Source organism: Arachis duranensis, chromosome 9 (genome assembly GCF_000817695.3).
Source record: "Arachis duranensis cultivar V14167 chromosome 9, aradu.V14167.gnm2.J7QH, whole genome shotgun sequence".
NCBI lineage: Eukaryota > Viridiplantae > Streptophyta > Magnoliopsida > Fabales > Fabaceae > Arachis > Arachis duranensis.
In genome coordinates, this window is record NC_029780.3 from 106,034,813 (window position 1) to 106,049,635 (window position 14,823).

Below are 14,823 nucleotides of genomic sequence, written 5' to 3' on the forward strand. Positions count from 1 at the left end.
TTAGTGATTAGGTTATGTAAAATCAACATTCAATATTGAAAAGTATTTGTTATCATCGTTATTTTAATATTCATTTTTTTGTGTAAAAAAATTGTATTTTTTGAGTTATTTATCTAAACGCTACACTTTTAAAATAAGTACTTCTATGATTACAAATCTAAACACAAAATAACTTATTTATAAGCTGCTATTAATAAAAGTCCTTATACTTTAAACTCTTTTTTCAAAAGAACTTATTTAAGTTGTTTACCCAAACTGAACATTAATCAAACTCACTCAATCTTTTATAAGTATTAAATTAATAAATAATATTAGATAACTAACTTTTTTTAATTACTTTAAATATCTTTTATTATACTCTTTTCGTTACTCTTTTAATAGTATATTTTTTTACTTTTAACCCCTTTTTATTTTAACTTTAATTTTTTCTCTAAATTAAAAAATTCATGGGTTAATTGGAATTTTGAATTTAAGATCAAGATTAAAATATGCATTATATATATATAATCGAGCCAGGTCATGAGTTAATGAGTTGAGTTTATCCAAGTTCAAACTCGGCCATTTAATTTATGAGTTCAATTCCAATTTCAAATTTGTTTCACCAACTCACAAATTTAGTTTATCGAAGTATTAACGAGTCGAGTTCGAATTGGATTATGAGCTGTACAGCCCTAGTCATAACCAAAGCAACAAAGGCACAAGCCAATAAAATAAACCACGCGGTGTTATGTCAATTAATAATTCTCCTAAATGATTAAACCCAATCTTCATGGATAATAATTATTTATTTTTAATATATCTAAGCCGTGAAGTAAACAGTCTCCTTCCTAAGTATTCATTTATTTGTGCAATCATTTCGGGAAAAAAAAGAAAAGTCAAATTGCAATCAAGATTCATGAAGAATCTGTTGATAAAAGGCATTGCCGTGTGTGTTGTACTGAAGATTTTTTCTTCAAGATACAATCATTATAAGTATCAAATGTTTATATGAATGCTAATGAGGGCAGTTTATTGTTGACAGCATTTTAGAGAATGAATTTGCAATTGAACATTGAAGTGGGCACAAAAAAGTATCAATTAAACCAAACAGCATATTCTGTTTTTGTAAACCAAGCATCCTTAGTCCTCACAGAATATAATCCTCTTGATGCCTTGTTGGATAAGAAATGATAAAAGGATCGTTCTTTACTACCCTTCACTACCCAAGAACAAAATATACGAGGTCTCTAATGGAAACAAGAACAGAAAAATAATAATGAAAATGGAATTATCCTAAAATTAGCTATAGTGTGAGTTGTAATACAAGTGAAGTGTGCCTAAGTATACAAGTCTTGAGATGAATGTTTGATGACACTTGAGACTGAGAAGCTACTGAAACATTGCAACAAGAATGATTGAAGAACAAGAACTCAAAAAAATGAGAAAGTTGAGGGTCACATATCAAGTGGTCCCCAAGTATGATCATCAAAGGACTCTGGATCTCTAGACATTGGTTTAAACCCTGGTCTCACTTGGTCTTTTCCCATCGGGAACTTCCAGAACGAATCCGAGTTCTCAAAGAATATGTAAAATGCAAGAGCCGATGCCAAAAACAATCCCAAAAGCACCAAGTAGATCTGCCACTCTGCATGTTTGAAACGAAAATGAAAAATGTTATTGTGAGTAGACATCATTATTTAATGGACACAGAAGGGAGTGGTGGCTGTGCGCGTGCGCATGTGTGTGCAAGGGTGCAAAAGAGAGGGGGAAACCTTTCCAATCTTTAGGTACAGTGAGTTTTGTAACCAATGGTCCCCATTCTACCGAGGTTGTAAGTACGACCCTGCGAAGTCACACGCAAAGCCCAGGTGAATAGCGAAGATAAAAAAAATTGAGTTTAGTACGCCAAGTCTATGCTTTTAAGTCCAAAATGCAGTGCAAGGGGCCGCGATGAAGATATAATTTATATACAAAATAAGTAAAAATGTAAAACAACTATTCTTATAGGGTGCAAACAGGGAACATGGAATTCGCTCAAAGATGAAATTCATGCTATCCAATATCCATTTAGTATTCAAGAAAGTAACTTCTCTTGCCATCTTTTAGAATCTTTGTCACCAAATATTGCTCAACACTTGTTTCTTTTTGTTACAATATGTCCTTGGTTAACATATTCTCAGTAAAATCTAGATTTCAGCTTTGTAAGCATCATACAGGCTACTAGGCTAATGGAATTCTCTTTCGAATAAATTATATCCCAGCTAGCATCCAGAATTTCTTCCTTGCTTTGCCGAAAGAAAACAAAAATAAGAGGTTTCACCAATTAAATCAAGGTTGACATGAATCCGTAATTCAATGCATGTTCCGATTTAGAAGGAATAGCTTAATCCTACCCGTGTTCATGATGCTCACTATTATTACAAAGGCCCCAAACTGAACCGATAATGCATAGAGAATTTACCTTTCGGTGGGACAAAACTCGAGCGTTGCAATATTGGTACCGAGGTGTAGTCTCTTGCTATAATGGTGTATCTGCATTTTTTTTACTTCAACTACACATATATCTCCATCTTTACTTCCCCTGAAATATAGAATGCTGATGAGTTGAACTGCTGGAGACATATATCACAGATTGTAATAATAATACGACCTTCAAAGTGTCTTGATCGAAATGGTTATAGTAACTGATAGGTTACCAATGTGCTATAGTTACTTTACATTTCATTTTCAATAGTTTTAGGGGAAAAACAACCGCATACACTTCTTTTATGAGCCAAATTTTCACACCGAAAAAAAAAAAGAAAGAATAAAAAAGGAGAGGTTTATGAAGGCAACAACCCTAGCACCCAAGCTACCAGCTGCACTAATAGCAAAAATACCAAACACATTTAGATAAAGAAAAAGAAAATCCTTTCTCAAAAACTTGTACATAAATACCATGCAAAACTCTACCAACCAATAACGCTACTGCAAGGAAAATACTTCAAAGAATTTAACAAGAAGGCTATGGAAATACATGCAATTCACCAGTAGGAAAGATAAATGGATCACATAACCATTAGGAATGTGTGATAAGGTAGAATATTAGGCTATTTAGAAAAAGTAAAAAAGACAAAGAACATGAAAACTGAATTTGTTTCATAAAAATGCTCTTTAAGCCTATTCTCACTCTTATACACTTCAAATGTTTAGTTTTGATCCTGAATAAGAAGTTTGTGTATGCAAAGGCGTAACTCGTGCTAAATGGATGTATCCTGATCAACATGTTAGATTACAATCTTTTACATCAGAGAATTCATGGGGGAAACCAATAAAGCATTCCCTCTAACCTGATTGCCTAGCAAAAGTTGACATTGCATAAGGTCATATAAAATAACAACAAAAGTCAGAAGGTAACCGTAGGTACTTACATAGAAAGGTATTTCCCGTCGTGGCTAATGGCCATTACTGAAGCAGACTTTCTAAGTAGCCTCTTATGACCAATTTTATTCCAATTGCTTATGTCCCAAACTCCAGTCAATGACTTATCGCCTGCTCAGAGATAGAAGGATATCTGTAATAAAGCTCTCGCATTCTTGATCGCAACATATTAATAGGATATAGTACATGATTGAAAAAAGACACTCATATACCTTTTTGAATGGCACAAAATAAGAATGGCTTGGTTCCGTCCTTGGAAAATCGACATAGTTCAATCTTTTCATCCTACAGAGATGAAAAAATAAACTTCAGATCAAGTGATACAAGTGTGCTTTGTGCATATGTAATATGCCATGAAGTTATAAAGCCAAAAGCACTATACCGAGTTGCGAGACAAGGTGGTTAGAGGAACACCATCTTCAATCTTCCAGATTCTTGCAGAGCCATCAGTAGAAGTTGAAGCAAGGAATTCTGAGTCTAGACTGAATGATGATACAACCAAGCAATGTAATCAGATTTCTTTTTCAAAGCATGGTACAAGTACAACCAAGCAATTTAAGAGATGAACATAACTATTTTATGTCCAAGAACAAATTCAACAACAAAAATGGTTTTTCAAACTAGCTGGTACCACAGCTACATTCGGCTAGCAATACTTTTCCAATGCTGAAAGTAATGTATTAAAGTGCAAATTAAACTGGGAAATATATCTTGTAATTAGTGTCAGTAATTGGCTTTACTATCAGTATTGGGAATAAGATATTTATTATGAAACTATATTAGACTTGTTAAAAAAATATCTGAATAATCAAATTATCAATGGTAAGGATGAACATGCACAAAAAATGAACCACATGGGATGAACTCCAAATAAGATTTCACTAGCTACTAATCAAGTTTTAATTGCTATTCTACTGGTTGCAAGGGTTAATACATCCGTTTGACTCGTTGAGTATTCCTACCTGAAATCCATATCCCGCACAGATTTGTGTGCTCTTGGTTCATCCAAAATGTTATTCATGCTAGGCCACTCCATAATTCTGATATGCCCGTCCTGTACTTGTTCCAGACAGAATTCAAACATACAAGATCAAACTCTAGAAACGAACGCTAGAAATGCCACACAACAAAGAAACACAATTGAACTCAATGGATTTCAAAGTGATACTTACTGACCCACCGGTGGCAAATTTAGATCCATCAACACTAAAAGTAATGCAGTTTTGAGAACCGATATTCTGCAGAGGGGCCAGTTCTTTGGCCAACAGCTTCATTTTTGTTTCATTACCATACAGCTCAAACAATCTGCATGAGCACATAGAAATACGTCGACTTATATTTGATTTCTCAGTTAACTAAAAGTGAAATATAAGCTAATCATGCTTAAGAAGCAACTATGGCTATTGTCAAGCATTCCCCTACTCCAAGGAAACTAGAACAAGAAACCATCAAAATAGTATGGTAAATTGATATAAGGTATCGGAATTCTGATTGAGATTATTGAAAGTGACAGTAACTGCAACTATGAAATGCAAAATTGAGATAAATCATTAAAGAACTTTTCAACCAATAAATTCAGATAATAGTTTAAATTTCGAAGCTCATAAGTAAAGACACTTACTTGCAGCTACCATTGCTGAGAGAGCACACAAAATCGTCCCCACTGGGATGGACAGCAATAGCAACTGGATCACCATCCACTGCTTCAAACACAAATGTGGTCTGAAAATTAAATTAAGAAAAAAAAATATCAACCAAAAAAGCTAATTAGAACAAAATCTCCTCTCAGACTTCACATGAATTCATCAAACCACAAAGTCAACACATAAAACAGTTCTCAACAACACAAATTCTCCACAATAATTCTTCGGCTTAAAATCTTCAACATATTCATTCTTCAAACAAGTAATTCATATACAAATATATACTCATTTAGTGTTATCAACAAATATATACAACATATATATATACATAGTCATATGGAACATATTTTGAGAAAAGGTGTGGGGGGAATACCAGAGGTTTGGAAGACAAAGAAGTGGTTTTGGGATCAAAGGAGAAAATTTGAAGCAGAGAAGGGCAAGAACTTCCGCGCCTTGACCTTCCAATAACAACCTGATTAAGGTTGTCGGGCCTCCGTATCCACGCCCCGCATGTAACCGGACCCTGAGGGGACCCATCACCGTTCTCCATGGTTATGTCTCTGGGAAAATTCCAAGTTCGATTCTTTTCTCAATTGGAGTGCCAGAAATACTGAAGCTCTTTTCTGAGATCAATGAATTGGGAAGTTTGGAGGGATTTTATATTGAAAAAATATCTGAGAGAGAGAGAGCGTGTGTATGTGAAAGAGCAAAGTCAGCGGAAGCAAAGTAAGGACACAAAAGGGATTTAGTGTTTCTTTAATAAGAGAAATTGTTGCAGTTCACACGAGGTTTATTATGCCACATGTTGAAGAACCAGACATGTCTCTAGTTGGTGTTTCTTGAATCTGTTGTTGTGTTACTTTAATGTGGTTGATGATGGGGAACAAAATTGGGTTGATATCATTCAGATTTAAGAGGCGTTTGTTTAACTAAAGGTTACTGTTATTAGAAAGATCACTTTATCTTTTTTCTTTTTTTTTTAATTTTTGAAAAGAGAAAGATGATATCATCTTTTAAATATTAAATTTAATTTTAATATATTATAAAATTTAATTTATTTTTAATATATATTTATATTTTAATTGCTGGTTTAGAAAAAGGGATGAGTGATAAATCCAATGATTAATGATAGAATGGAGGGAGTTGTCAAGGATGCGGTTGTGGATATTCGGTGTAAGATTACGCGGCATTAGCAACAAGAAAAATCATTGGTTTGTTGTGTGCCCAATGCTCACAAATGACAATACAAAATGGAAGAGCACCAACTTTCCTTACACTATCCTTAGTTTAAGGAAAAATAAGAGAGAAGAAAAAGGAGGAAAGGAAAATGAATAAAAAACAAAAATTTGGATGTTAAAGAAGTTGGGAAGGAAGAAAAATTTGTATGTGGGTTTTATCAAAACAAATTTCCATCCATTACAAGTAAGAAAATAAGAAAAAAATATTATTGTTTGTGTATTTACAATGTTATTTATAGTGTTTGTTTAAGTATTATAAAGTTGATAAAAAAAGACTTTTTTTTTCAATAATTTTTTTTTATTTTTTAGTATATTTGGTAAATTTTTAGAAGTAAAAATAAAAATTTTAGAAAAAAAATCTTTTTTAAGAAGTTATAATTTATATTTATTTGGACATCATTAAATCGATTAAAAAAAATTTTCAATGAAAAATATCTTTTTTTATTTTTTATTGTATTTATCAAATTTCTAATAGTAAAAATAAAAGTACTAGAAAAATTTTTAAAAAAATTGAGAAGCTACAATTTATATTTTTTAAAAATGTTTTTCTTAAAAAAAGATATTTTTCACATAATAAATGAATAAAAAAGTAATTTTTATTTTACCCAAATATAATTGATAGATAAAAAAATATTTTTACATGAGATATTCAAATATAAAATTACTTTTATTTTTTTAAAATGGCATCCAAACAAGCCCATTATATCTTTTTTTTAAAAGATCTTTATTTTTTTAAAAAGATATTTTTTACATAATTAATAAACAAAAAAGTACTTTTATATTGTTATACCCAAACATAATTGATAGATAAAAAGATATTTTTGCATAACATATCCAAACATAATTTTTTTTTACTTTTCCAAAAAATCTTTTTAAAAAAGATGACTCAAAAAAATATATTTTCTTAAAAACTTACCCAAACAAGCTCTATAATTATATTATTATTAATAATGATCAATATAAATTTAATTTTAATAATTTTAATATATTATTATAATAAAAATTTACAAAATCTCTATTTTTTTTATTCATTTTTTTTATCCAAATAACACACAAATAACTTTACTTTTTCTTTTATTTTTTTCTCTTTTCATTTTTTTTACTTTTATTTTCTTTTTCATATCTAAACAAATTATTAGTGTCCATCCAATTTCATATTAGACTATTTACTTTTTAGGATCAAATTTCAATTTGGGTATTATTATCGAATGTAAAATTCCATTTACATGACCGTATTTTTTATTGTATGCTAGATGGTTTTAATGCAAAGTAAAACTTACTTATTTCGATAAACAAAATACATTCATAATTATCTCATTTACAATATAAAAAAGATAAATTCTGTGATGCAAATTGATAAATATATTATAAATATATATTTCGATAAATAAAATAATTAAATTATTTATTAAGAAAAATCCAATAATACGATACATATTTTAGTTTACATATAGTTCATTTTTATTGTTAATTTTTCCTGTGGTTTAACAATTTGCTCAAGGTGAGACTGTGGAGGGACAGTGGAAGAGAAAAGAGAGGTAGTCTAATTGGGAGTGTCCCACAATTATTTTTCAATTTTCTAAAAGATTGAAATCTATTTTTTTACCAAAAATAAAAAAGAAAAAAGGAAAAGAAATGATTAAAATAGTACTTAAAACAAAAACATCGTCCAAAACCTTTCCTCTAGAATATAAATCTTTTAAACATGCGAATATGAAGTTTTATGCTGCAAGCGAGTCTTACAAGCGAGATGACAAGATCATCAATTATTTCTAAAGTATTTTATAATCTGTCTATATAACTATTTATTTATTGTCATATTAATAATAAACCTAAAAATAATTACATTTATACATTTTATTTTAATATAAATATTATTATATAATTTTTATGTTAAAAAATTTTTGCCCACCAAAAAATGTCTTAAAGCTCCGCCACCGCTCTATTGGTTGCTTCGACTCCTCACTCGGAATTATCTTCAAACTATAGCTTCATACAGAACTTGCCTATGTAGTCCCAAAAAAAATTCAAGAGGACATGGGTTTGATATTGCGAGAAACACAATTTACAACCTGGCTTTCATAGCTAAACAAAATTTGGAGGGTGTACCCAAAGTACTCTTGTATAACCAATGCTTGCTCAAGAGATACATCAAGCAAAATCTCCTGTTGCACAATTGCACCTTGAATATGGAAGGACGAAGGAGTTGCTTATTTCTCAAATCAAGGATATATGAAATCATCTTCATTCCATTACCTTCCTTTAATTGTAATTTTATTCCACTTCATTCATCCCATTCCATTTATCATTAGGTACCCGAACACAGTCATAGAGCCTATAATTATGCGCACGAAACACATTAAGCATTTCAACATTTCATCAAGGTAGGCTTCATCTTTGCACACAAGACTATTTCTACACTAGATTACTGTTCTTTCTAATTCCTCAAAAACGAAACTTAAAGAAATGGGTACTTGTATAAATGATTTGTGACAGACAACATCAGAAATAGCTGAAGCAATTACTAATCATATCATATGTACTTGCAGTCAAATCCTACATGAGAACATGTCTAAGAACAGTTTCTTCCAAAAGACTTGCTCAAAAGAAGATCAAAAGATGTAACATTTGTTATTTAAGGCAATCCTCACAAACAAATCAGAACACCACAACATGTTAAAGTACAAGAGTAAAGAAGACTACATGCTAACATTCTAAGACCTGATCTATGCTTCACTTCCACCTGCAGGGCCAACAAGAACGCCTTGAGCGGTGCCTTCCTTCCTACCGGATTCATCCTTCACCTCTGCATCAGCTTTCCTTATCCTGATTTTATATTTAGCCTCAAACTCAACAATCTCCTTTTTCTTCTTTTCCAATGCTTCATTGAGCCTGCTAATAACTTCTTCGAGTCCCTCTTTGTTGCGCAGCACCGCAGGCAAGACCTCCTTCACAGTTCTCTCGACCAGAACACCCCCAATCATTCGATAGCATCGCCTAGAGGGATCGAGCGGCTGAATGGCATTAACTACCAGCGAGTGCTCGCTAACTTCCATTTCCAGCTCGGTGATTTTCGAGTGAATTTGGTTGAGTTCAGACCTCATTGCCGCATATATATTTGCAACTGCTTGTTCATTAACTGGCTCCCTGTGATCACTACCTTCAGCTTTACCAGCCATAGTTCTAGACATGTAAAAGAATAAAAATAAAAAATCTCATCAGGTTAAAGAAACAAGAATGCCTTAAGAAACTAATCAATATTAATTAACAGCATTTCCAAACAATAATTAGCATTTACGAAACTGAGAAAATGACCCTCGTAGTAATTTCTCTAGATTCAATCACAAACTAAATTTAAAATAAAAAATGAAAGAGAGAAAACTGACACAGTTGTGAGAATGTGATCTGTGCAAGTAGAAGCAAGCTACTAGAAATTATGAAAGTTAAAATGCATAAAACGAAAGCATTCAGTTACTTGTTTTTAATCCGTATGTGCCCCGAAAAAAGAAGATGCTACAGCCGTGAACAGTTGAGAATTCGTCGCCGCGGATGGAGAAGAAGCTAACGCCACCGGTGGGAAGGGAATACAATCTGCGTGGCCGGAGATTACGGTGCTGAGAACAGAAGATGAAAGGGTTAAAGATATATTGGGAGAATAAGAGAAGAGAAGGAATTGAGAGAAAATAGAAAAACCTAACAGTGGTCTTCGTGTTGTGGAGAAAAAAAGAAAAACCAGTTTGAATCTCCATTGTAAAGAGTTTGGTATATTGGATGAGAAACTGAAACTCTCTGCATTTAACAATCATACTCTAAGATGATGCATGTATCCTATTGTGTCTATTGATGATCTTGTCATTACCAGCAATGATGATTAAGCGTCAATAAATACTTCTCGCTAGTAAGACTCTCTTGCAGCACAAAACTTCTTATTCTATTGCATGTTTTAAATATTTATATTCTAGAGGAAAGGTTTTGGATGATGTTTTTGTTTTTGGTACTATTTTAATCTTTTCTTTTTCTTTTTTTATTTTTGGTAAAAAAATAGATTCCAATGTTTCAGATAGAAAATTGAAAAATAATTGTGAGACATTCCCAATTAGACTACCTCTCTGTGCTCTTCCAGTCCCAAGGTTCTGAAAACCGGATCGGTCATCGAACCACTTTAGTTACTGGTTCTATGGTTCATTGGTTCAACCATGATTTAACCGGAAAAACTGTTTTATAATAAACAACTGATTCTAAAAAATCAATGAATAAAGCAACTGGTTCTAAACACTCTTCTACTGCATTTTTTTACTTCAAAAGGGGATCATAAACAACTAGTTCTATGAATAAACAAACTATAATGATATGCAATGCCAAAAATAGGCCAATGATGAATAATAAAGGGTTTCTCCCTTCAATTCTATGTTCAAGCTTGTAGCGGACCAGAATCAACAGAATAATACCGTTAAAATAGTCTTCCTTCTTAATTCTTATATAACTCAAAGAATTTTCTATAAAATGAAAATTGAACACAACACACAGCCTTAAAACAAAAACAAAACAACACTCAAAAATCAATCACCTCTTCCAAACACAGCCTTAAAACAAAACAGAACAACATTCAGAGTAAGAGCATTGATCACAAAAAATTGATTTCTGAAACAAAACAAACACGCAAAACCAACAGAACAGCATTCAGAGTTTGCGCATTGATCACAAAAAATTGATTTCTGAAACAAAACAAACAATCAACAAAACAATGAAAACAGAATTTTTTTTTCTTCAGAAGAAGAAAACAATGAAAACATGAAGCATATAATAAATCCATATCACCAATATCCAGAAATAATCTCAAAGACAACAATAAATACACAACAACAATTTAGCAAATAAACAAGAACAAGACCTAAATAGAAAATCCAACAAATTAAATCGCAGCAACCTAACAATTTAGCAAATTAAAACAACAGCAGCCCAACAATTTAGCAAATTATCAACTTAACAAGTTCAAGAACAGAAAATCACAAAAAAAAATTAAAGATGACAGAAGAACAACACAAGAACAATTTGCAAATTAACAAGTTCACAATAACAGTTAAAATTTACCAAAAGAACACTAATGCAAGTGGAATCATCATGCTAATATGTTTTTCTGCAAAGATGCTATTTGTGCAGCTAAAATTTCCTAATTACTAAGATCCAATTATTCTAATTTCACAAGCAATCAACTTACTAAATTTCTAAACACTAGAAATTATAAAACCAACCAGAAATATGGTTAAAGCATTTCATCAAACATGTTGAGTGCTGTAAAATTAAAACGAAATAAGAGAATTCATCAATGTGATAGAGAAGAGAACATAACAATTGTATACTTTGATTCATTCTATGAAAAAAATCCAAACCACTACCAAATCAAATAGTTACTTATTGTAATAGAAATCAGATTGCAAAGTATGAAGCAGAGTATTGGTGTTGTGTGAGTGTATTGTCTGGTGGCGGGTTTAGGGAACTCACGGCGGCAACAAAAGAGAGCAGTTCGACGGCTAGGTGGAGCGCGCGGGTTGGTCGCAGAGTTTGAAGCAGAGCAACGTGGCTTCCAGATGAACGCGAATACAAACTCGAACGGTGAACGGCGAGTGAACGCGAACGGTTAACGCCGAGCGAAAGTGAAGGCAAAGAACGCGAACGAAGACGACGGCTGAACGAAGACGCGAACGTGAACAGCAAACAAACGGCGGCGGAAGCGCGGCTGAGCAGACAAAGACAAGGACGCCGAGCTCGAGGAAGCAGCTGCGATCGGTAACAGCGAACAGGGGTTGCAGACTTGGAGCACGAGGGACGGCGGCAGTATGCCACTCCTTGCGGCGGTGGTGTAGGCTTACAGGGCTAGGGTTTTTTTGGCTGAGTTTTTGTGATTTCTTTCTGAATGAAAGAAAGAAAGGGGTAAAGAAACGAGCTTCCGTTTTTGTGTAAACCGTCCGGATCCCGGTTCCGGTCGGTTCTTGACAGGTTCAGTGATTTTTCACCGATTTTTTAATAAACAGTTTTACATGCTTGGCCGAATTGTTAATGTCGCTCGTCCGCGGTTGGACCGGTCCGGTCCGGTAACACCACTACATGCTAAAGTATAAGATTAAGTGTTTGTTTTGGCACCATTATTTTGTTAAAAAAAATATCTTTTTTAAATGAAAAAAGTTTTTTTTATTTTTTAGCGTATTTGGTATATTTCTAGTAGTAACAGTAAAAGCACTAGAAAAATAAAAAAAAATCTTTGTTGAGAAGTTATAATTTACATATTTTTTTAAAATATCTTTTTCCTTGAAAAAAGATATTTTTCATGTAATAAATAAACAAAAAAGTACTTTTATATTATTATACCCAAACATAATTGATAGATAAAAAGATCTTTTTGCATAAAATATCCAAACATAAAATTACTTTTACTTCTCTATAAGATCTTTTAAAAAAAGATAACTCAAAAAATATCTTTTTTTAGAAGCTCCTCCAAACAAGTCCTAAAAGAAGACTTCACAAACCAACTTGGGTTGGTTGAGTAGTTAGCTCACTCGTCCGCTTAAGTAAGTGTCGGGGGTTCAAATCTCATCTTGTGCATGCAGCAACCCATTGACCAGCGACAGAAGAACTCATGCTCACTGGTGCTCGTCCACTGTCCCTTCATTCAACTAGTGAAGCTCTTTGCCTCTGTCAACATGCATTTTACCAGAGGTTTCTATTGTATCAATCTACCCCTGTGTGATTCCTGTTGAAGCATATCTCGGGGGGTGCAGGGCAGACGATTTCAAAACGGACTCCCCATTCATTAGATAGAGAAGATCACCAAGATTTCGTGATGCGCTGCCGAACTTATTCCAATTCAATAAGAGATCTCAATATTATGCCTTGAAGAGGACTCGAACCTCCACGCTCTTTAGCACGAGATTTTGAGTCTCGCGTGTCTACCATTTCACCACCAAGGCATCTTGAAAGTGAATCGTATTCCATGAATATGATATCTAGCTAGTGTTATGTATGGAATATATGACAAAGGTGGAGTGTTAGAGTATTTTTATTGATCGGTCATGTCATATAGGCCCGAGTCGGACATCCAATTGGTTCGATTTGAATTATCCGTAGGATATCTTATATATATTCTATCAAAAAGATGGACAATCAAACCTATTTCTCGATTCAATAGAAGCCCAAAGAGGTGAATAGGGTCCAAAATAATGATAGATATGTAAAAAGCGGGTCCGATTACGCCTATTCCTAATCCTAAATGGAACGGAACGACGCAGGGATCTATTATATGTAAACATAGTATCTATTTAGATACGCTCGAATGACCCCTTTCTCATAATGAGAATGTATATAACCCTATTCCGGTCTGGTCCGGTATGGAATGAACTTAGAATCATGGAATCGACTCGATCATCAGATTCTAGATTCTAAGTTCATAACCCTAGCCCATTCCCATTTTGGGCGGAACAGATCTACTAATTCTTTGATTCCAGTTAGTAAGATAAGAGGGGTCGGATCTTGAACTAAGAAATAGATTCTAGAAGCTAAAAAAGGGTGTCCTGAGCAATTTCAATAATCGGGTTCATTGATATTCCTGGTATAGTAGATGCTATCACACATACAATCATACTCAATTCGATGGAATTGTTTGATCTTAAAGGGGACCCTCTATAATTTCGCACGTGAGGAGTTATTTCTTGGTTTCGTCCAGTCATTAATAACTTGATTATTTTTAGATAATAATAAGGAATCCCTTAAATATGATTCAAAAAGGATCTTGTTTTATTGTTGATCAGAGATTTCTCTATGAAAAATATGAATCGGAGTTTGAAGAAGGGGAAGGAGTTCTCGACCCGCAACAGATGGAGGAGGATTTATTCAATCACATAGTTTGGGCTCCTAGAATATGGTGCCCTTGGGGCTTTCTATTTAATTGTATCGAAAGGCCCAATGAATTGGGATTTCCCTATTGGGCCAGGTCATTTCGGGGCAAGCGGATCATTTATGAGGAAGAGGATGAGCTTCAAGAGAATGATTCGGAGTTCTTGCAGGGTGGAACCATGCAGTACCAGACACGAGATAGATCTTCCAAAGAACAAGGCTTTTTTCAAATAAGCCAATTCATTTGGGACCCTGCGGATCCACTCTTTTTCCTATTGAAAGATCAGCCTTTTGTCTCTGTCTCTGTGTTTTCACATCGACAATTCTTTGCAGATGAAGAGATGTCAAAGGGGCTTCTTACTTCCCAAACAGATTTTCCTACATCTATATATAAACGCTGGTTTATCAAGAATACGCAAGAAAAGCATTTCGAATTGTTGATTCATCGCCAGAGATGGCTTAGAACCAATAGTTCATTATCTAATGGATTTTTCCGTTCTAATACTCTATCCGAGAGTTATCAATATTTATCAAATATGTTCCTATCTAACGGAACGCTATTGGATCAAATGACAAAGACATTGTTGAGAAAAAGATGGCTTTTCCCGGATGAAATGGTTGTTGCTATCTGCTCCAATAACGAATCATTGGTTTAA

General features: G+C 33.3%; 3 protein-coding genes and 1 non-coding gene across 4 annotated transcripts; 1 reads left to right on the forward strand and 3 right to left on the reverse strand.

Moving 5' to 3' along the window:
• Positions 1-1,077: 1,077 nt before the first annotated feature.
• LOC107466710 (SEC12-like protein 1) lies at positions 1,078-5,936 on the reverse strand. The gene is made up of 10 exons (XM_016085719.3): positions 5,416-5,936; positions 5,021-5,121; positions 4,572-4,704; positions 4,362-4,453; positions 3,782-3,881; positions 3,612-3,684; positions 3,390-3,510; positions 2,441-2,560; positions 1,752-1,822; positions 1,078-1,624 (listed from the first exon to the last, which is right to left on the reverse strand). The coding sequence occupies exons 1-10, from the start codon at positions 5,590-5,592 to the stop codon at positions 1,434-1,436; spliced, it is 1,179 nt and encodes a 392-aa protein (XP_015941205.1). The 5' UTR covers positions 5,593-5,936; the 3' UTR covers positions 1,078-1,433.
• A 2,853-nt stretch (positions 5,937-8,789) lies between these two features.
• Positions 8,790-12,216, reverse strand: LOC107466708 (prefoldin subunit 2). The gene is made up of 3 exons (XM_016085716.3): positions 11,783-12,216; positions 9,756-9,894; positions 8,790-9,463 (listed from the first exon to the last, which is right to left on the reverse strand). Exon 3 carries the CDS (start codon positions 9,457-9,459, stop codon positions 9,007-9,009), a length of 453 nt encoding a protein of 150 aa, XP_015941202.1. The 5' UTR covers positions 9,460-9,463; positions 9,756-9,894; positions 11,783-12,216; the 3' UTR covers positions 8,790-9,006.
• Positions 12,217-13,164: 948 nt separating this feature from the next.
• On the reverse strand, positions 13,165-13,245 carry TRNAL-CAA (transfer RNA leucine (anticodon CAA)). The gene has a single exon. It is a non-coding gene; the product is annotated as a tRNA-Leu (tRNA).
• A 903-nt stretch (positions 13,246-14,148) lies between these two features.
• LOC127741599 (protein Ycf2-like) lies at positions 14,149-14,823 on the forward strand. Its single transcript, XM_052254366.1, has one exon. It carries the CDS (start codon positions 14,149-14,151, stop codon positions 14,821-14,823), a length of 675 nt encoding a protein of 224 aa, XP_052110326.1.